We start from the raw sequence: 23,502 nt of genomic DNA, 5'->3' as shown, positions 1-23,502 counted from the left end.
AGACCATCAAAATCCCGGAGAACCGGGCAAAAGTGTTTATTAGTGCGTCAAATTCCTGCATTGCAGATCAATGACGCCTGGTCCACTGGATCATGGCACCAATGGCGCAGGGGAACACGGAACAATTTAAATGAAGTATATATTTTTTTATTTAGAGCATTATAGAGTCTGCATGCGCATATTCCCGGGGGTCAGAGTACCCCTTTAACATTGTGGCCTACAGACATGGGCGTATCTATGGGCCTTATGGCTGTTGCCCCAAGCGACCAATCAAAACGCCCCTTTCATTCTTCCAAGGCAGGTTACAAAATGAAAGCCGGGCTCTGATTGGTTGCTATGGGCGACTGTGAACCAGGCTGTAGCAGAGTAACGCAGGGTTTTCTCCAGATCACACGGGGGCAGCAGCGCCGAGTATACAGCCGGCTATCTCGTCACAGGGCTCGGCGCTGTGTACTGTGTCTGTAGGAGATGCAGCCCTGGCCGCGCTCACTGCGCATGTGCCAGGCTCTCCTCTCACGCACACACACTGGCCGTGTCACCCGCACACACACGGGGGATCTGCTTCCAGGGGAAGGGCACGATGAGTCCCGGGCTGCCGCCGTGATACTGAATGGATACAGCCGTGCCCGGGCAGCGTGTGGCCCCCACCAGAGGCCGGGCCGCCCCTGCTTTCCGGGACATGTGGCTCCTCTGTCTCATGTTGGGCTCCGTAGGTAAGTAAACACTAAAGGCGCTGATATGGGGAGGGGGGTGCGCTGACTTTTGCAACTCACACCCCTCCCACGTGTGTCACGTGCATGCATAAGCCCCTCCTACTCTATAGACTATACCTTATAAATCTACATGGCATTGTCCAGTGTGGCCCCCCTCACTGCAGGGGCCCCTCCAGACAGCCATCTTTGTTTTGGGGGGTCTGTACAGTCTTGTTTCTATGTTCTTTATGCCAGTGTTTGTACATGGACCCCCTGATTGTACAGCGCTGTGGAATATGTTGGCTCTATAGCAATACAGATTATTCCTCTGGAGGTTTCTGGTGGCCTCTTTGTGCTCGCTGGGCACCTGCTTTACTCATGTGGGCACCATTCGCTCTTTACATTGAGGTGCCCGCTCATTCTCCGGCCTCTAACTGGGGGGCGACCGCCCTCCCCCCTCAATTACTGTATCGAAACTCCAAAAAGTGGGGCCTGAATTGTTTTGCAGCCTGTGGTTTTTGTCAGGGACCCCTGACTTAATGGCACATCTGGCTGGGGGTGGAAAGAGGGGGGGGGGGGTTGGTTGGGGGCTGGTGAAATGCTTTCATCTCCTATAGAAACTATATAATGTGGAAAGTTGCGATGTGGAGGCTGCGGATCCTGAGGATAAAGCTTGACGCCCCCCCCGTATTCTGAATTGATGATGTATCCTCTGGACAGGTCGTCAATATCAGATCAGTGGGGGTTCGACACCTGGGACCCTCGCTGATCAGCCACTATGGTCTCCTCTCGGCTTACCAAGGACAGTGCTGCGCGAGGTATTGCAGCTCAGCCCATTCGCTTGCGCCTAGGTCATGTGACGGGGGAGCGCCTAGGTCATGTGACGGGGGAGCGCCTAGGTCATGTGACGGGGGAGCGCCTAGGTCATGTGACGGGGGAGCGCCTAGGTCATGTGACGGGGGAGCGCCTAGGTCATGTGACGGATGAGCGTGACGTCACCCACCTACTAAGAGGTAGCGGCCTCTTAAAACAGGAGATAGGAAGGGGTGCACTGTGTCAGACCCCCGCCGTTTCAATGTGGATGTATCAAAATCTTGGACAGCCCCTTTAAATAATCTTGTAATTAAGAGCCGGCAGTGGAAGTCAGTTGCACCGAATGGAGAGGCCCCGCCCACGGTGCACTGAAAGATTTTTTTTGGTTGTAACATGGGACACGTGCTGGGTAGTTATTGGAGGATGGGATCTTTTTAGTCTTTCTCCCTTATCACCTCTTGAGGTGTCGGGGTTCTTGCTGCAATGACTACCAGGCTGAATCTGCATGGCTAAGAGCACTAGCGTTATTCTTTTCCGGTATTGAGTTCCGTCCTAGGGGCTCTATACCGGAAAAAAACTGATTAGTTTTATCCCCATGCATTCTGAATGGAGAGCAATCCGTTCCGGATGCATCAGGACGTCTTCAGTTCCGTGACTGTATGATTTTTGGATGGAGAATATACTGCAGAATGCTGCGGTATCTTCTCCGTCCAAAATTCCGGAACACTTGCCGGAATGCCGGCATTATTTTCCATTCCAAATGCATCCGGCCCCAAGTGTCCTGGAAAAAACTGATCCGGTTTTACAGTCTATGCATGCGCAGACCTTTAAAAATGTGAAGAAGATAAATACGTTTTTTGGATGACAACCGGAGAGACAGATCCGTCTACAAATGGTGTCCGTTTGCGTCCAGATTGATGGAATCCAACAACGCAAGTGTGAAAGTACCCTACCTTTGGTGCAAGAGAATGACATTTCTTTCTGTCAGTGAATGGAAACCTTCTTGCTACCCCAGTGTCAAGGCCAGGCTATCCTCTGTGAGCTGGGGCAGGCTGTCCTCGCGGTTTGATACATTGTAGCTCACTGAGAATTGTTTAGACTGGAAACAATTGTAACAAACTCTGGGCTGTTAAACCCTTTGAGGTTTGTTCAGGTTCTTATTGGGGTCGTCTCAGTTCAGCAAGTGGCATTTATCATGTAGAGGAAATTAATACCAGGCACTTACTAATGTATTGTGATTCTCCATATTGCCTCCTTTGCCGCCTGGATTCATTTTTCCATCACATTATACACTGCTCGTTTCCATGGTTACGACCACCCTGTAATGCAGCAGCGGTGGCCGTGTTTGCACACTGTAGGAAAAAAGCACCAGCCTACGTGCGCTCTCATAGTCCCGGCCACCAGGGACACAGGCACTTTTTCCTATAGTGTGCAAGCTCGACCACCGATGCTGGATTGCAAGGTGGTCGTAACCATGGAGACAAGCAGCGTATAATGTGATGGAAAAATTAATCCAGCCAGCAAAGGGGGCAATATGGACAATCGCAATACATTAGTAAGTGCCTGGTATTAACTTTCAATACAATAATAATACATCTTAGGCCTCATGCACACAACCATTCAGTTTTTTGCGGTTCACAAACTGCGGATCCGCAAAAAACGGAACGGGCGGCCCATTGTAGAAATGCCTATTCTTGTCCGCAAAACGGACAAGAATAGGACATGTTATATTTTTTTTGAGGGCCCAAAAAAAAATGTCCGCAAAAACTCCGGCTCGGATGCGGACCAGAACTACGGTCGTGTGCATGAGGCCTTATTTGCTGAAGTGAGACGCCCCCTTTAGGGTCCATTCACACGTCCGTATGTGTTTTCATTTTAGGACATGTTCTATTTTTTTGCGGAACGGAAGTGCGGATCCGCAAATGCAGATGCGGACAGCACATTCCGGCCCTATTGAAAATGAATGGGTCCGCACCTGTTCCGCAAAATTGCGGAATGGATGCGGACCCATTTTGCGGTGGATTTAGACGAGCTTAATCGTCCAGATTATCGGGAACAACCATCCCTGTGAACACCGATTCCTGATAATCTGTCCGTCTATATGTGCCGCCGATCACCTGACGGACGCGCGTTTTCATCCTGTCCTTTGTGCTGGCACCACCAGTCGTTATTTCTGGACAGCAGATTGTGCGGTCTAAACTGCCCAGAAGCCATGATCATGTATGAGGACGAGGGATCGCTATAGCCGTGGAGGAGATCGCTGCATGTACACGTGTCTCCTTCACTGAACGCTTCCTTCTCGACAATCGGCCGCTCCGTCGGACTGTCTAAATCCGCCTTTAGCATCTGGATATAAAAAATGGTGATCGTATTTACTGACAACAAGCGGAGATCCTGATACTGGTTACAACTATTTTCTTCAGTGTAGTTTAGTCTTATATTTAGTGATGAGCGAACTTGTGTTCTCAAGTCTAAGAATCCGGTTATGGATTCCGCTACCATGGACCATAACGGATTTCTATGACGGCACGCACCACGGAAGCCTATAAGAGCTATGCTGGCCATAGACTTCTATTATGAAGGCATATGTGCCCGGAAAGCTGTAGATCAGGGATGGCCAACCTGCGGCTCTCCAGCTGTTGCAAAACTACAACTCCCAGCATGCCTAGACTGCTTACAGCTATTAGCCTACAGCAGGGCATGGTGGGAATTGTAGTTTTACAACAGCTGGAGAGCCGCAGGTTGGCCATCCCTGCTATAGATGCACACATCAAACTTGTCCATAGGTCCCCATTAACCCTATGGGCACCAAAGGTCTGCCCTTTTGGCTTCTGCCAGGCTGGTATAACATGGGTGACTCTGCAGGGACCTATGGGCGGCATCACTGGAGGCGCTGTCGGAGGCGTATGTTTGGAGATCCTCCTGACGTCTGTGAGCAGGGGATTATCTGGGGCTGCCCTGTGACTCCGCCATTGACAATCAGTTGGTTATAATCCCTGAGATTACGCTATTTGCTTTTTTCCCTGCATTTGCTTCCGGCTCAGTCCTACAGAATCGCCACCACTTCTAAATACGTGGAAATAAACGGTCAGCGTTGTCAGGCTTCCAAGCAGCCACTGAAGAGTTGCCATTCAGGAGCCTGGGAAAGCTGGATTACGGGCAGCCATTTTGGTTATTACCCAGCTTTTCTGAAAAACCGCTAGACTGATGATTTATATGAAAGGGGTCGCAGCAGGGAACGAACTAGTGATCGGGGTCAGCCACCTCTAGCACTCCAGCTGTTCTGAAACTACAACTCCCAGTAGGTGTGCCTGCTAGGAGTTGTAGTTTCACAGCAGCTGGAATGCAGAAGGTTGCTGAACCCTGTGGGGGTCTGAGTGCTGGGGCCCCTCACAATCACGAGAATTGGGGTCTTGTGCCCCTGTATGAATGGAGCGACACTTTGCACATGTGAGCTGGCACTCTATTTGTTCTTTGTACAGTGCCCAGTGCGTAGAGAATGAACGGCGCGGCAGCAGACATGCCCGACCTGCTGTCCGACTGATTCTCATGAATGGTGGGGGTTTCAGCCGGTCAGGTGCCCCCCCCCCCCACATACTGTAACACAGCCCCTTTAATGGTGAGCTTGTGTTTGTGGTTATTGGCCATAGTGTCGGTCTGAGAATAGCAGAGGAGATGCTGTGCGACCGTATGAGCGCACACTCAGCACTGCTGACTTGTGTGGGTATCTGAGTGACCCCAATACACTGGGTGAAGACCCCGGGATAGTCTTATCTGATAAAGTGATAGCTAGCGTTTGCTGTTACTTTATGATCGGTGGGGGTCCAGCCTAACCTGGCCGTGCAGGGGGCTGGAGCGTCACTGTGTGGAGGGGCGGCAGCAACGGACCCGGGTCTGGACCCCTTCATTCTCCGGATTGGTGGGCATCCCGGAGTTGGGCCCCCACCGATCATGAAGTATTAGCGTATTCTAGCAATTTTGATTTATTTTCTGTTTAAGGCCTCATGCACACGTCCGTTGTGTGTTTTGCGGATCCGCAAAACACGGATGGCGTCCGTGTGCGTTCCACAATTTGCAGAACGGCACGGACAGCCTTTAATATAACTGTCTATTCTTGTCCGCAAAGCGTGGACAAGAGTAGGACAGGTTATATTTTTTTGCGGACCACGAAACGGAGCAACGGATGCGGACAGCACACGGAGTGCTGTACGCATTTTCTGCGGCCCCATTTAAGTGAATGGGTCTGCATCCGAGCTGCCAAAACTGCGGCTTGGATGCGGACCAGAACAACGGCCGTGGGCATGAGGCCTAATGCTTTTTCTTATCACTTTGTAAATGCCACTAGAAAGTGGGTGGAGTTTAGATAAAGGGGAGTGGTCTTCCACCACCGAGCGGCTGAGGAGAGAAGATGACGGAGGCCGGTGCTGAGAAGCAGTTAAAGGGGTCCTCTCACTTCAGCAAATGGCATTTATCAAGCCACTTACTAATGTATTGTGATTCTCCATATTGCTTCCTTTGCTGGCTGGATGCATTTTTCTATCATATTATACGCTGCTCGTTTCCATGGTTACGACCACCCTGCAATCCATCAGTGGTGGTCGTGCTTGTACACTATAGGAAAAAGCACCGGCCTATGTGCGCTCCCGTTTTCTCTGCCACCAGAAAGGCTGACACTTTTTCCTACAGTGTGCAAGCACGGCCACCACTTATGGATTGCAGGGTGGTCTGTAACCATGGAAACGAGCAGTGTATAATGTATTTTTTTGTCCGTGTCCGCTCCATTTTCTTTGCAGCCTGTATGCGGAACTATTCATTTTAATGGGGCTGCAAAAAACAACGGAAATGACTCCATGTGCATTCCATATCCGTATGCCCGCAAGTCTGTTCCTCCCAAAAAATAGAACATGTCCCATTCTTGTCCGTTTTGCAGACAAGGACAGGCAATGTTACAATGGATCCGCGAAAAATACAGATGCAACACGGATATCATCCATTTTTTTTGCGGTTCTGTGTTTTGCACACCACAAAATACATACGGTCTCCTGCATGAGCCCTTACGCCTCATTCACACGTCAGTGTTTGGTCAGTGATTTCCATCAGTGATTTTGAGCCCAAACCGGGTGCGGCTCTAAACACAGAACAGGTGCAGATCTTTCCCTTAGGGCTCATACACCCGACCGGTCCGCAAAAAATACCAATGACGTCCGTATGCATTCCGTATTTAGTGGAACGGAACAGCTGGCCCCTGATAGAACAGTACTATCCTTGTCCGTAATGCGGAACAGAAATACGGACATACAAAAACGGAATGCACACGGAGTAACTTCCATTTTTTTTGGGTGGACCCATTGAAATGAATGGTTCCGCATACAGTCTGCAAAAAAAAACGGAACAGACATGGACAGAAAATATGGTCGTGTGCACGAGCCCTTATATCTTATGTCTGCGGAGGCTCCAATCTTGGTTTTGGGCTCATACACACGACCATATGTATTTTGTGGTCTGGAAAACACGTGTGACATCCGCGCTGCATCTGTTTTTTTTTTTTTTTTTGTGTATCCTTGTCCGCAAAATGGACGAGGATAGGATAGGTTCTATCTTTTTTGCGGAACAGACATACGGACACGGAGTAATTTCTGTTGAAATTAATGGTTCCGCATACGGACGTGTAAAAAAAACGGTACGGAAAAAAACCTTTCATGTGCATGCGTCCTGACCAAACGCTGACGTGTGAATGAGGCTTTCGAGGTTCTGTTAGGGGCCTCCGTGGCAGAACAGAGCAGCGTAATATCCTGGGGCCCATTATGGTCAGGGGGGTTTGCTGGGCGGCACTGGTGTTCGTAGTGATGGATCCAGCGCCGCTGATGGACAATGGATATATTAGATGTGAACAGAGCCGTATGCTGCAGCCGCTATGGGATGAAGAATCCGTGTCAGGACCGCGGGCGCCTGATAGCCGCGGAGCTGTTAATTGCTTTTTATATTTAGGATGTGAAGAGGGAGATGAAACCGGGTTATTTGCAGAACACGTGGGGGCTGAGCTCACCCCTCCAAAATATATATATTTTTTTGCAGCTTTCTAATTTATTACAGTTCTTCACCCTTTACAAAGTCACTGCTTGCTGTTTGTGAATGGAAATATTTTATTTCTATGTCACCTTCTGCAATGCTGCGAAGCAATAGTGCTAATCGCTGAGCCGTCGTGCAGCCCTCCTCGCACAGGAAATCCATCCTGACCTAGTCCGACTTTTGCACATTATTTTGTTACAGTGTGTCAGTCTATCCCCTGTGAGCTGAGCTCAGCAGCCACACCGGTCTGTGTCCGGTCGTAGACTATAGGCCGATACCGCTCGTCTGTAGTGTATAGGGGTCAGGGCCAGTTCTGAGCCTCTGAATGTGCACGTATGTTGCCTTTCACTGACAGCAAGCATAGATCTTGAAGATGTTGAAAAAACGGAAATACGCAGTATATTAGAAATATTATATTTGCTTATTGGTCCTGTAGCGATTGAGCTTTATTTGTGGAACAATGGACCAGCCCTGCAAGGCCTCATGCACGCAACCCTTCATCTTCTGGTCCGGCTGTTCGTGTCCATTCTTGTCTGCATGTTCTATAATTTGCGGAACTGCCACATGGATGTGACATCCGTGTGCTGTCCACATTGCTTGCGGTCCCTTAGAAATATATGGATCCGCGTGCAATCTGCAAAAAATGTGGATCGGACGTGGCGGTGCATTAAGCCTAAAGGGGTTGTCCATGATTTTTGTTTTTTTAATCCCTACCCCCGTCCCAACCCAGCTGGACCTGGGGTTCTGGCTCTGTGGGTCCCAGGCTGTCTTCACTTATAAACTTCCTGCACTGACGGAGTCTTGTGCACCACTGCCGCCGATGACTGGTCTCAGCAGTGCCCCCCCCAGTGACACGTTACCGCCGGGTCACGTCACTGCTGAGACCAGTCATTGGCTGCAGCTTTGCACGTGCAGGAAGTTTACAGGCCAGGATCAGACGTGCAGTAAAGACAGCCCAGGGGCCACGGACTCGCGTCCCTCTGCTTGGCACTTGGGCAGACTGGAATTCTATGCCCCAGCACCTGCCCTGATCAGACTCGCCAGCCGAGATCAAACCATTTTAGCGTGTGTCGCTCTTCTTGGTGTCAGAAGATGTTGGAAAATAAGCCAAATGGCAGACAAGTGTGAACACCACCCGACCGACCTCTGGATACGAGGGGAAGGTTCGGTGGGGCGTTGTGCAGAGGCGATGACAGGTATAAAGCGTCTGGCGTCTGTCTCGTTCCTGATTTGTGCAGACATTATTCTACCTGTTGGGTTACATTCTGGGAGACAGGTTACCGGAAAAGTCTTAGTCACAACATCCGGCAAAAGCTTTACCTGTGAGAAAGACTGGACGCGGCCTACCTGCGGAGAACGCAGCATTGTAGACTTCAGGAGGGAAGAAAGCTGGCCATACACAGTGCATGTATATCAGCAGGACCGGCCAACCAGCTGATGGGTATGGGGCCTCCAAGATTAGGATTGGGCATGTTGAAATCACACAGCCCAATCCTAATCTTTTGTTCTTAGGACGGATAAGGCTCCAGACAGCGGCTTACTTACTCCCCTCTCCTCATTCAGAACACATGCATGCTCGGCCGGTCTGAGTGCATATGTAGAGTGGGTGAGGTGGCTGTTGGCCAGGTCTATCATGTATATGTAATATAGAAAAGAATGGGCACTCTTATATTCTATATTACAATTTTCTCTTGGTGATCGGGGTACGACATCTGTTTGGTGCACCTTGCCATCTTGAGCCAGGGGAGAGCCGTCCTTTATCCTATCTATCATGTATATGGCCACCATTAGATCTCCTGGTGCCAGTTTGATCCCTTTAGTACCAGGCAATAAGAACTCCCATAGACCTCAATAGAAAAAAAAATCCCAGATATTGTCTAGGCACACGGCTACAGACTTGGATTATAGGCCCCTTGCAGACGAGCGTGTCTGGAATATGTCCGGATGCGTTCAGTGAAAACTGCGTTATTCAGTTGTTCAGTTTTTATCGCGCGGGTGCAATGCGATTTACTGCGTTTTGCACGCGCGTGATAAAAAAACTGAATGTTTACAAACAACATCTCTCAGCAACCATCCGTGAAAATCGCATCGCAGTCGCACTTGCTTGCGGATGCGATGCAATTTTCAAGCAGCCCCATTTACTTCTATAGGGCCAGCATTGCGTGAAAATCGCAGAATATAGAACATGCTGCGATTTTCACACGACGCAGAAGTGATGTGTGAAAACCAACGCACATGTACATAGAGCCATTTAAATGAATGGGTCCGGATTCCGTGCGGGCATAATGCGTTCGCATCACGCATTGCACCTGAGCGGAAATCACACTCGTGTGAAAGGGGCCTATTGGAAAGGGGCTTGGGATGCATGTATGTACACAGTGACTCCACCAGCAGAATAGTGAGTGCAGCTCTGGAGTATAATACAGGATGTAACTCAGGATCAGTACAGGATAAGTAATGTATGTACACAGTGACTGCACCAGCAGAATAGTGAGTGCAGCTCTGGAGTATAATACAGGATGTAACTCAGGATCAGTACAGGATAAGTAATGTAATGTATGTACACAGTGACTCCTCCAGCAGAATAGTGAGTGCAGCTCTGGAGTATAATACAGGATGTAACTCAGGATCAGTACAGGATAAGTAATGTAAGTACGCAGTGACTCCACCAGCAGAATGGTGAGTTCAGCTCTGGAGTATAATACAGGATGTAACTCAGGATCAGTAAAATGGGGCTTGCGGCGAAATTTTACAACTTCTTGATGCCAGAAAACTGAAGTACACGGTTTCATAATTGTGCCCCAATGTGGTTTGCTGTGTTTAATGTGCATAGTGGAGGCAGCGTATAGGATGAGGCGTAACCTTCTACCTCCTAGCTGTTTATTTTCGACTCTTTGGTAATGATCTGACCAGGGCCAGGCTTGCTGGGTCTTGTAGTCCCGTACGCCTCCTCTTTTGCGGTGCAGGGGTTTTCCATTGCTGGAACAGTCTCTCCCCTGACGGCTGCCAGTCTTCTTTTGGTGCTCTGTTCCGACATGTTGGGCGGTAATAACAATATAATAATCGTTCGCTGCGGTATTCACAGTTTTAGTGACTGTTGACATCCAGTCCATGAATGAGTCCTCGTCATGTAACTTGATCCTTGCATGGAAACTCGGTCTGAACGCCGTCCCCGCCGGGAAGGAAATATCGCAGTGTACCCGGCTGTGGACAAAGCATCCTTCAGATATTGCTGGTGCTTGTCCTTTTTGAGGTTTTAAAGGGGACACCACCCAGCTTTACCAGATCCCTGAGCAGCAAGTTGATCTGTTCCCGAGTCGGGTTTCACTGCTTTTGGCTGGTAAAGCTGGAGGGCAGCCCCTATAGAAAATATCATTGCAGCTATATTGGGTAGTTCCCAGCCATATCCAGCTCTTCCAGCTTTCCCAAACTCCTGTATGGCAAATCTGCCAGGTTTTGGGCCTATTCACACCAGCCACGTTCATATCCGGGTGCTTTCCGAGTGAGAAGAGGCAGCACGTGGCTGAGCACTGACCCATTATACTCCATGGGCAAAGTCACATGTCCGATTTTCTACCCAGACCAGTGGTAAACGCATCATGCGCTACTTCAGTCCGATTCTCGCCCTAGACTCATCCATTCAAGTCATGTTCGATCTGTTCTTCACGGATGGTTGCTAGGAGACATCCTAGAAAACGGATGGAAAAATTGGTTTTATAAGGCCGGTTTCAGACGAGCGAGTGTCACGCCCCGGACTCTCAGCGCAGCTCCCGTCCTGACCTTCCAGCACTGCCGGGGTCGCATAGCGTTATATGGATTTATGATGCTGGGTAGCCCTTACAGTTCTAGAATGTATTGGATAACACTGACAGCATTATGTCAGTGTTATCCAATACGTTCCAGACCTCTAAGGGTTACATAGCATCATAAATCAATATAATGCTATGCGACCCCGGCAGTGCTGGAAGGTCAGGACGGGAGCTGCGCTGAGAGTCCGAGGCGTGACACTCGCTCGTCTGAAAGGGGCCTAAGGCCTCTTTCACACGGTCAGTATTTTTCATCCAAAACCTGTAGTGGAACCAACAGAGAAACGATATACCGTAATAGAGAGACGTTCTCTCCTTCTATATTTTGGCTTACAAATACTGACGGTGTGAAGGAGGCCTAAGGGTCCACAACAAAATCCTCTGCGCGTACCCCACGGTACGGATGGGTGCTGTGCCTCAGCCATGAAGGGGTGAACGAATATTGCATATAAATACCTCCTGTTTGGTGGAAATCTTCATATTTCTCATTAAGACAGTGTTTTTTTTTTTTTTTCTTGCGCGATGCCTCATGTGTTCACATTTCACGGCGCCGCCGGCGCCTCACTCTTGTCATTTTAATTAAACTCCTACCTATCTAATAGATGCACCTACTTAAGTGGATTAAACAAAGTGATTTTTTTTTTATTTGCAGGTAGATTGTGCGCACTGAATGGCGGAATAACAACTGTAATTGTGTCTGTTGTGATTAAGACCCCACCGCCGCTCCCGAGTTATTCTTCATAATGAATTACAGATCGCTGCTTCCTATACGATGGAGACCGCGCGTCAGCACAGCTTGGCAGATATTGGGCCGTAGTCTGTAGAGGTTACAAGGGCTTATGATTGATTCTTTGGAACGAATATTTTCTCACCCTTACAGGATAAGGGGGCGCATTCACACGAACCTGGTTTGGTTCCGCATCCGAGCCGCATTTTTTGCATCAGGAGGGCGAGAGAGACGGGAGCTCATGAATATGAGGATTTGTGAGTGTATTGAGCTGACCACAGCGCTCAGCTGGTACCGGAGCCGCTCCATAGGGATTTTAGAAAAATTATTCGGTCCGGTCAAGTGACCCAGCCTTTTAATCCGGAGGCCTGTCATCAGCTTAGGCTGGATGCGATTCACACTAAAACGGCATGCAGTTTTCGTAATGTAGTTCTCGGCCGCGCAGTATCGTCAAGGTACCCTTAGGGCTTATTAAGACAAGCAGTTTTTATTTTCCTATCCTTTCTACACTACACTGACATTTTAAGTTCAATGGGCTGATTCTTATGAGCAATTTACCATATTTTTCACTTTATAAGATGTACCGGATTATAATAGGATTTAGAGGAAATTTTTTTTTTTCATCAGAGCCCCATATCAGACCTCAGATATGACCCCAATATCAGACCTCAGATCAGACGAAAAGTAACTAAATGAACTTACCTCTCCAGACAGCGGCGACACGTCCAGCCGCTCTTCCTGCATTCTCCGCTCCCTGTACGCAGGGAGCGGTGAGTACAGCCAGCAGTAGAAGCGCTTTACTCATCGCTGCCCGCGACTACTGCATACTAGTAACGCTTCCATAATGAAAAGTGCTCACTAGTATTCACTTTATAAGACTCACTGCCACCCCCCCCCCCACACTTTAAGAAGAAAAAAGTGCGTCCTATAAAGCGAAAAATATGGTAATTCACAGACCGTCGGTTTATGCAGAGAAAATCTCACCATGAACTATTTTGGTCCAATTTCCACCCCAAGACTCGCCCATTCAAGTTAATGGGTCCATAAAATGAACAGAGCAATCAGCATGCGGTCCGTTTTTCACAGATGACATCGTCAAGTGATGAAGCACGTTACCTCAGCACGTGAGAGGCCTGCGAGGAAAGGTCGAGGAAAAAGCGTGACAACTATTTTGAACACATTTCCAATAATTCATGGTTGTCACTTTTTTAGCCCATCCGTAGGTTGGCCTCATCAAAAATGGATCTTTACGCCGGCGCTGACTGCTAGAATACTGTCCCCAATGTGACAAAATATGGTCTCTAAAAGGCAGGAGAATTTTTTGCTCTCATTTTTTTCATATCTCACATTTTCCTCGGTTCCCCGGAGTCTTAGGAAAAGCATAACCGTGAACATTGGCAGAGCTAAAGCGGTTCCGTGGGTCTTGTCCTTGCCTTAAAATACCTGAAGGGGTGTCCGTGGCCCTCCTCACATACCGTGGGGTTTTTATTACTTTCAAGCTGGTTATTACGTGAACTCTGCTGCAAGAACCTGCGGAGGAAAGAAAACGAGAAGCGGGATATTTAATAAATGCACCTCGTGACCTTCACCAGGAGAAAGTTATTAATGACACAGCGGTAGCTTCTCAGGGTCTCACAGTTACCGCTATGTGCCACGTACAGCGCCCACGGGTCATGGCTCTACCAGGAACTTACCTCTTAAAGGAAAACTCCACTTCTAAAAGTCATTAAAATATACCGTATACCGCATTTTTCTTTGCAAAGTCTTATTTGGTGCCGTTCAGTTACTTGATGTCTTCATCTGTTTCCAGGGTCCTCACGAGTTCCTCTGGCTCGTCTTCACTCTGCGGACGGTCGTGTCGTGTAGTGACCCGTTTTTTTTAGGCTGAGAAAAGACAGATCCATCCACCAATTATCCTGTAGATCCAGAGGAAGAAAAAAATTCTCATGAGGCAAAAGCCAATTTTTTTTAAAAGGAATAACATTTCCTTCCCGATTTCCAAATCTGGCCTCATGCACGTGACCGTATCCGCAAATCGCGGATCCACAAAACATCGAAATTGGCACATCCTCCCCTTTGTTAGAAATGCCTATTCTTGTCTGCAAAACGGACAAGAATAGGAGGTGTTCTACTTTTTTTTTTTTTTTTATAATTTGGTCCACATCCGATCCGCCAAAAATGCGGTTCGGATGCGGACCAAAACTAAGGCCTAAGAGGGCATTCACACAAACATATTTTCGATCCACATTTTACGCAGATCTGATACAGACCCATTCACTTCAAAGGGACCGCAAAAGATGTGGACAGCGCCCGTGTGTCCGTTCCGTGACCCCTTAAAAATTAGAACGTTTCCCATACTTGTCCGTTTTGTTACAGGCATTTGTCACATAGTGCTGAAAATGCAGGATGCAAACTCACCCGTGTCTTGCAGATCTGTGATTTGCGGACCGTAAAACGGATACAGTCATGCGAATGCCTCCTTACTCCCTGGATCAAGGACCCTTCTCCGGAAATCTAGTACCGTAATTATAGCCTGTAATATTATTACACGCCAGACATTCTAGTGAGTTCACCATCACCACCTCCTGAGCTCTATCGTGTCACTGCTCTTACAGCAAAGAATCCTCTTCTATGTTTGTGTAGAAACCACTTGAGGATGTCCCCTCATCACAGGCCTGGGTATAACCCAATGGAAGCCCATTAGGACTCTTGCCATCCATTTGGGTGAATGGGGATCTATGGATACGTTTGGGGCATGCGCCAGGAGCTTTCCATCTGCAGACACAACATGATGGTAGCCTTAGCTTTGAGGAACCATGCAGTGGGTACAGTTACGCCCCCTAGTCCAGTTTTGGATATTGTGGTCTAAAGCCTTAAATCCCATGTATATGCTGCGCCCGCCATTGTATCCCTAAGAACCCCAGCATGTCGCTTTCCAAGACCGCAGCTCCCAGAATTGCATGTTTTTATCATCGACATAAATTTCAAGTCTTGTGCTCCTCTTGAAACGAGATTTTTATTTTAACCAAATTAAAAATTGATGCAGTGTGTTTACCGAGTTAAAGCGCGGCGCCCGCATCCATAACGCGCGGAGGCACAGCCGGCAGTATCGTCGTACAGAGCAGACATCTGTTACACAAACTGCCCACATCTATGAAATATGCCCTCCTCGGCTGTGACATTTATTTAATTTTTTTTGAGGATGAAAGTGATGTTTTTTTTTTTCTTTTAATGTCCCCCGCCTGATGGCAGAAGATCCTTTTTATAGTCTGAGGCCTGCGAAATAGAGAACGCGCACCCGGCGATTTACAGCCCCGCTTAGCGTTTTTTATTTGGCGATAAAAATATAACGTTTCAAATTAAAAAAAAGAGACCGAAACGGCTAATGTTTTTAAGAGCGCTCCAAAAAGCCCCGGGGGGAGGAGGAGGGAGGGTGATCGGCTCTAAAACATTAACCGAATCTTTGCACAAACACGTGAATGGATGACTGTGTCTTTGTTTGTTGCTCTGCTACTGCCCGGAGGGCTCCATTCACAAGGAATGGCACATGGCTGGAGCGAGCTGGCAGGCGATGGGTTAATCGGGCGATTTGCCAGCGAGTTTCAGAAGCTGGAAGCTCACCTTGAAATTCCCAGGCTCGGGCGGGGGGGGGGGGGGGGGGAAAGCCACTGGAAAGGTTGGATGACATCCAGCATGGCCGCCATGACCGCCCCAGCAAAATATACCACCCAGCTTTCTTAGAATCCTGCCCTCTTTCATGTTGGGTGAGGGTACGGTGGATTTCAGTGCGTAAATGCTGCAGATTTCACCCTTTGATTTTTTATTTATTTTTTCAAAATCTCATCTACTTGGCTGCTCCGGATTTTCTGCACCGGAAGGCTACACGGCAGGGTGGTTAATGTCCACACGGATTGTGGTGCATTTCCACATCAAATCCGCTTGTGTTACTCGGATATTGACATTGATTTGCCCCAGATCTGGCCCTTTGCACTGCAAAAGAGTGAAATCTCCACCGAAAATCCACACGCACATTAAAAAATGCACCGTGCACATAAGATTTGGAAAATCGGATTAACTTTGCTGGTAGTCTAGAGCCCGAAAATTCATGCGGAAAAAACGCGTGCTATCCACATCCCCCACATTTGGCACGGGGCAGTATAAGGTAACAGCTTGCCTTTAAAACGTCGGGCCAGACGCACCCCACAGCTCCGGTGCCCACCTCTTCAGTCCCCATGGGGGCCTGTACTGATGGCGTCTTGTTTATTGGTCCCAGCAGTTGCTTTCTATGAAGGACCGGTCCCCACTGAGGACGGCGATTGGCCGCAGTGTCACCTGACCAGAGGGGGATCTGAATGGGGCTTCTAGAAATCCACGTTTTCCTGCCAAAAACAACCCTATTCAGATGAACGGAAACGCAGAAATTTCTGCAACAAATCCGCCACGTGTGAATTTGCCTTTAATGGCGGATCAAAACCGCTGAACATTGGAGTCCGATTCTTTTTCATGGGAATTCGCACCGTGAGTTCATACAGCACAGATTTTTCTTCGAGCGGATTTGAAATCTGCATCACGATAAAAAAATGGGCATGCCCACGTGGTTCGGTCTCATTGAAGGGGGCTAATCTTCCAGTGGATTTCACGGCAAAGCAAGCTGCAAAAATCGGAGGGTCGCTCTTAGATTTCTGCCGCCGTTTCCTCAATAATGATATAGCATCCCGCTGTCATGGGACCTTAGTTCACTAGCATTGCGGCGACCAGTCCTAACATCGGACTTGTGGTTTCAGTTAATACGTAATTGACTAACTCAGCTCTGCTACATCTTAGTAGGACTTGTGTGGCCTCATTGCAGTTGTGCACGGCAGACAGGGGGTTAAACCATTTCTAACGTGCAAATCCTGTGATTTATGCAGATATTGAGACCGAAGCCCCAGGTAACGCGTTGAGCGCGCTGTCAGATTTAATAAGCCCGCAAAATCCTCCGGTGAACTGTACCACCGTTCTGTCTATTAAAATATTAAACATATACGGTATTCATGTTCGCTCCAGACTCCGAGGAGACACGGATGCAGACAGCCTGATATAGTGTTCCTCGTGCCGCGCAGATTAGCATTTGTCTGCCTGCCGAGCAACGCCTCAGACTCTGCCGGCTCCCTGATGTTTCTAGGAATCGGATTGTATATGACGGGAGAAAGAGGGTAATATGGCCGCCAAGCAGCTAATAGGCAGCACAGTCTCCAGAATAAGGGCTCGTGCACACAAACACTTTTTTTTTTGCGGGTCGGATGCGGACTCCTTCACCTCAGTGGTGCCTCAAAACATGCGGACAGATTACCATGCGCTGTCCACATCCGTATGTCCGTTACGTTGAACCTACAAAAAAATAGAACATGTCCTATTCTTGTCCGTTTTACGGACAAGGATAGGACTGTTCTATAGGGTGCAGGACGTTCTGTTCTGTAAAATGTGGAACGCACACTGCCAGTATCTGTGTTTTGCGGTCTGCAAATTGCGGATCCGCAAAACAGCGCATGAGCCCTAAGTTGGACATGTGTAGTACCTCAGAGCACTGGGTTTCTGCAAATGGTTTACCACGTATGGCTGGCATAGCCAGGGTTAACAATCCTGGTTCAGCCCATGGAAAAGGTTAGATGTCGGCCGGCCCCACTCAAAGGGAAGCCGTGACTTGTGCTCCTTCCTCTTAGGCACAAAACGCTACGGAGACTCGCCGATCGCTACATGATCTACGGAAGAAGAGAAGGAGTATAATGACGGAGAGAACTAGAGAACCTTGAGTCTGCATGACCGAGCATTGGAGTCAGTAAGGTAACCTGCTACAAAAAGCTGTTAAGACTTTCCTGCAGTGAGGGGAATACTGTTAAGACACCCTTTACACCTGGACTTGACCTGGCCAGTTGTAAATCTAAAACCCTGAATTGCACTGTGCACACTTGGGATTGTGGATTGCTATCGTTGGATGTACTACAACTCCTGTTTTGCACCACAGTAAAAAGAGATGTTTATTCTGTTACGTCCGGCCTGGTTACTGACTCCTGCACCATACGACGGCCATTACACTTTACGCGCCCTGCCTTGCACACATACAAACACTTAACATCATGGGCACCCCGACTACCATCCGGGGGAAGAAAGGGTGCACTCTCCTTTTACCATAGGGTTGATTGTGGTTGATTTTGACAGCTAGAGTCACTACCACTCCCATCCTCCACTCTGACTCCTCCTGGGCTTGCTGAAGATGCGATGTCAGAGGCATAATCTTCCTGGAAGCCATTTTGGGTCAGATTGCGAACTGCAATGCGGACTCCCATTCATACTTATCACGAGTCCTGAATTTGCCAAAAAGGCCCGCAAAAGGGGTGTGGCTCATGCAAAGTATGCCAAAAATTGCCCATTTTGGGGCATTTCCGAATAGTTTTTGGTGTTCATGTAGGTGGGGCTTAAATTTCCCAATTTTGGCTTTTTGTATCCCCATTGAAAACAGCGGGGCACAGATTTCAACCCAGAATACACATCGAAATCCTCTCGATTAAAAATGCCATGTACTAAACATCCTCTAATAAATCTCCAATGTTTCCTGACAAAATGGAGGCTGACCCTGGATGTCATCCGAAACGTGGAGCCCGATAGTACCGATATACTGCCTGGGAGCCATTTTGTGTGTCGACTTCATAGTCCAGATCCCTTCCATCACAAATGCAGGGTCGGTATCGAAGGGTTGACTGAAATATGATGCCGTTTCAGGTCACCACCGGGCCTCGTCACAGACCCCTTGGCACGCTGCGCTGCGACTCGGCGCCCAGTCCTGAGGTATTTTTGGCTCGATTTGGAGTTTTTCTGTATGAACCTGAGACAGAAGGCGATTGTGCGAAGAGCCGCACTGGGCGTTTTATGGAAGCAGGGTGAAAAGTACAGTTCATAATGGACCCGACTTCTCACAGGAAAAAAAAAAAAAAAGAGAAATTAAAACCATGTTAATGGCGAAATTATCAGCGTTCAATCGGTGATGAGACGGTTACTGGCCAGGATTAGAGGCTTTGAGGTTTCACCGCTAGAAAGATTAAACGCTGGCTCGCACCAAAGGAAAATGACTACTTTTATGAATTATGTAAAAAAAAGTTCCCAATGTGGAGCTGAATAAACATGAATATTTGGCAGCTTTTTTTTTTTTCTGTAGATATTTTTTGGTTGATTTCTTTTGTAGAAGACATTGGGGTGTTTTTTTATACTTTTGTATATATACTAATTAAAGGCGTTTTCCAGATCTGCTAGTGTAGTTGCTCACCTCATGTACATCTTCCCTATGCAGACCCGTTTTCACCACGTAAACCAATCGCTCGCATCCTGTACGTGGCACTTCCTGTTCCCGTATCCAACCAAACCCATGGTGCACTTCTCCTTTCCTTTCCTGAGGATAGGTCATCGATATTCTACTTCCGGAAAAAAAAACTTAAAACAGAATCTGGAAACCAAAGCACAACTTGGTAAATTTTTGGCGCATCTAATATTGGAACCATCCACCTCGCCTAGATTGCCAAGGGATGTGGCTTAACGGTAAAAGGGACGAGGTCTAAGGCTACTTTCACACTTGCGGCAGAGGATTCCGGCAAGCAGTTGTGATCCGGCAAAACGTACGCCAACTGATGGCGTTTGTAAGACTGATCGGGATCCTGATCCGTCTTACAAATGCATTGAAATGCCGGATCCGTCTTTCCGGTGTCATCCGGAAAAACGGATCGGGCATTTTTTTTTTTTCACATTTTTTTTTCGGTCTGCGCATCTGCAGACCGGAAGGACGGATCTGGCATTGCGGTATTAGGAACTAATACATTCCTATGGAAAAAAAATGACTGATCCGGCATTCAGGCAAGTGTTCAGTTTTTTTGGGCCGGAGATAAAACCGTATCGTGCTGCGGTATTATCTCCTTCCTTCCTGACTGAACTGATGCATCCTGAACGGATTGCTCTCCATTCAGAATGCATGGGGATAAAACTGATCAGTTCTTTTCCTGTATTGAGCCCCTAGGACGGAACTCAATGCCGGAAAAGAGTAACGCTAGTGTGAAAGTACCCTAAGATATGACATTTTGCATGAAAGTAAAAAATTCTAGCGTAAACGATGTCGACCGCTAGTAGAACGTTAGACAACAGTTTCTAGCCCTTCATCAAATACACGGTCGAGTCCCATTATCCTTCCCACTCTTGTCGGCAGCTCATGAAGGAGTCCCGTGTGCTGAGCGGCTGATAGAAACATAGAATGTGTCGGCAGATAAGAACCATTTGGCCCATCTAGTCGGCCCAATATACTGAGTACTATGGATAGCCCCCGGCCCTATCTTATATGAAGGATGGCCTTATGCCTATCCCATGCATGCTTAAACCCCTTCACTGTATTTGCAGCTACCACTTCTGCAGGAAGGCTATTCCATGCATCCACTACTCTCTCAGTAAAGTAATACTTCCTGATATTACTCTTAAACCTTTGCCCCTCTAATTTAAAACTATGTCTTCTTGTAGCAGTTTTTCTACTTTTAAATATTCTCTCCTCCTTTACCGAGTTGATTCCCTTTATGTATTTAAAAGTTTCTATCATCTCCCCTCTGTCTCTTCTTTCTTCCAAGCTATACATATTAAGGTCCTTTAACCTTTCCTGGTAAGTTTTATCCTGCAATCCATGTACTAGTTTAGTAGCTCTTCTCTGAACTCTCTCTAGAGTATCTATATCCTTCTGGAGATATGGCCTCCAGTACTGAGCACAATACTCCAGATGAGGTCTGACCAGTGCTCTGTAGAGCGGCATGAGCGCCCCCTCTGTCTGCTCGGTGGGTATATAAGGTGTGTGATAGGCAGTCTGCACACACATCCCTTGCTGCTGTCATGGGTGAAAGGGGCAATTTATCAGAGTTGCAAAAAGGGATTATTATTGGCATTCAGTCAAGGGTGGCGGTATTTCTGAAACTGCGCAGTGCGAACTGTTCTTGTGTATGGTGAGTGGACAAATGGCCCCATTGGGAATAAGCGACATTGAAACTGTGGAGCACCACGTGGCACGTGCCATCGATGTGAGAGGTGAACGTCGGCTACGAAGTTGCACGAGGGCGGACCAATATGCTACAGCGGAGACGCTCGCCTCGAAAATCAACTAGGGGGCTACCAGACGGGTGTCTAACACAACAGTTCAGGGAACCCTACTGAGTACGGGGCAGACGGGCGGTCACTGCACCTCTCCTAACCAAGTTGCATTGGCAGAAAAGTCTTCAATTATGACGGCAGTATCAGAATTGGACCTCGGTTGATTTGCAAAGGGTTGTCTTCTCCGACCAGTCATGGAACGAATTAACGTTGAGATGTCAGGAGAGAAACATCAGCGAACAAACACCCTGCAACCATTGCTGGAAGAACACATGCTTGGGGGGGGGGGGGGGGGGGGTCAGCGTTATGGTCTGGGGAAGGTTTTCATGGCAATCTCTGGGCCATTCATCAGATTTGGGGATGAATCCATCCTTGCAGATCCCGTACACCCATACATGCTGATTGTCTTCCCTGGGGCAGATGGGATCTTCCAGCAAGACAAGGCGACATGACACACGGCTAGAAATGTCCAACATTAGTTGGTAGAGCATGACCAAGACTCCCAAGTGCTAGCCTAGACCCCTAATTCTCCATACTTGAACCTAATTGGGACCACCACGATGGTCATGTTCGCTGTATGGACCCTCCAGCAGCTGTGGGATGCATTGCAGTCATCATGGCTCCAGATACCTGTGACAACCTACCAGGACCTTCTGGAGTCGCTCCGAGCCCGGATATTAGATGGTGGTCATAACAATGTGACTCGACTGTGTATATCATCCAGCATGAGCCCCTGAGATATGTCTACAGGATTAGTAAATCACTCTGCGTTGTACTGTTCCTCTGTTATTCCTCTTGGCAATAAGTGAATAAAGAGCTGCGTGTTAATGAGGAGCGCCCCTACAGGCACATTCTCCAATTAGTGCTGACTGTGTAGTCAAACACCCTACTGACAAAGCGGGTGGTAATCAGTGATGAGCGGCGGGGCAATATTCGAATTCACGATATTTCGCGAATATTCGTCATATATTTGCAAATTCGAGAATTCGTGATCTCCAGTCATTATTTTCTTGATTGCGAAAATCGCGATACGAAAATTCACGATCAACACTACTCCTAAAGTCAAAGATATTGCAGCCTTCTCACTGGCCCACAAGCAAGAAGCAGTGAGGGATCATGGGTACTGATGAAAAGAAATCTATATAGATATAGCACTATATTCTAGATATTCGCGAATTCTCGAAGTGGCAATATTCGCGCTAAAAATTTGCGATTAGAATATTCGCGATCAACACTAGTGGTAATGTGATGTCTTCGAGGGGGAGTAATAGGAACAGCATAATGGAGAGTTCTGAACTGATATCTCATGGGAAATACGATTATCTACTAAACCAGTCAGGAGAGCGGACAGATCTTTGAGATGTAGTGAAAATTACATATTTTCACAATTTAAAAAAATAATAATTCAGCTATACACAATAAGACTTGAGACAATGAATGTGTGAAAACCTTTTACGTCTCGGAAATTCAGATCAATGAAAATCAAAAGGTGCTGCTGCCTTTGCAGAAGCTTTGAGTCTTCTGGGCTTTGAGAAGAGTGAACCCTCAGCGACCTTATTGATCGGGAAGTAATTTCGGTGTAAGAAGCCTCCACGACTGATTCCTGCCTGGCTAGGAGGATGAATGGATTTCAAGGTCATGATTTCCTTGAGAGCCATGCCTGAAACTTAAAGGGGTTTTCTAGGAGTAAAATATTGATGGCCTATCCTCAGTATCTGATCGATCGGGGGTCCAAAACTTGCCCCCTTCCCCCATAGATCGGGTGATTAGAGGGGCTGCGGTGCTCTGATGAATGCGGCGGCCTCCTCACAGGTTACAAAGCACAGCGCCGTACATTCTTTAGTGGCTGGGCTTGGTATTGCAGCCCATTCACTTGACTTGCGCATAGGCCATGTGACCAATAAACATCATGTTTATTGGTCACATGGCCTATGTGCAAGTCAAGTGAATGGGCTGCAATACCAAGCCCAGCCACTAAAGAATGCACGGCGCTGTGCTTTGTAACCTGTGAGGAGGCCGCGGCAGTGGTTTAAGAAGAGGTCGTGGCCTCTTGAAGCAGCTGATTAGTTAGATTGCCGGGAGTCGGACCCCACTAAGATACTGATAAGAGTTGAGCAAAGCTTTGGATACTTAATCCGAAGTCGCTTCGTTCAAAACTTCGGAATAATACTGTACGGAGATTAGTCTCCGTACAGTATTAGAATGTATGGGCTCCGAAGTTAGTTCGCGAAGTTGCGCGTGGCTTCAT

At 47.8% G+C, this 23,502-nt stretch overlaps 1 protein-coding gene across 1 annotated transcript in view; it reads left to right on the top strand.

Annotated features, from left to right (window-relative positions):
- The first annotated feature begins 498 nt into the window (after positions 1 to 498).
- The window catches only part of LDLRAD3 (low density lipoprotein receptor class A domain containing 3), a 131,133-nt gene continuing 108,129 nt past the window's right edge, over positions 499 to 23,502 (top strand). The window contains exon 1 of the mRNA XM_040409660.1: positions 499 to 713. Within this exon, the coding sequence (XP_040265594.1) occupies positions 611 to 713 (103 nt within the window). The 5' untranslated portion in view covers positions 499 to 610. The remainder of the gene's footprint in view (positions 714 to 23,502) is intronic.

The sequence above is a fragment of the Bufo bufo genome, chromosome 10 (assembly GCF_905171765.1).
Source record: "Bufo bufo chromosome 10, aBufBuf1.1, whole genome shotgun sequence".
Classification (NCBI taxonomy): domain Eukaryota; kingdom Metazoa; phylum Chordata; class Amphibia; order Anura; family Bufonidae; genus Bufo; species Bufo bufo.
This window is presented reverse-complemented; position numbering and strand designations above follow the sequence as displayed.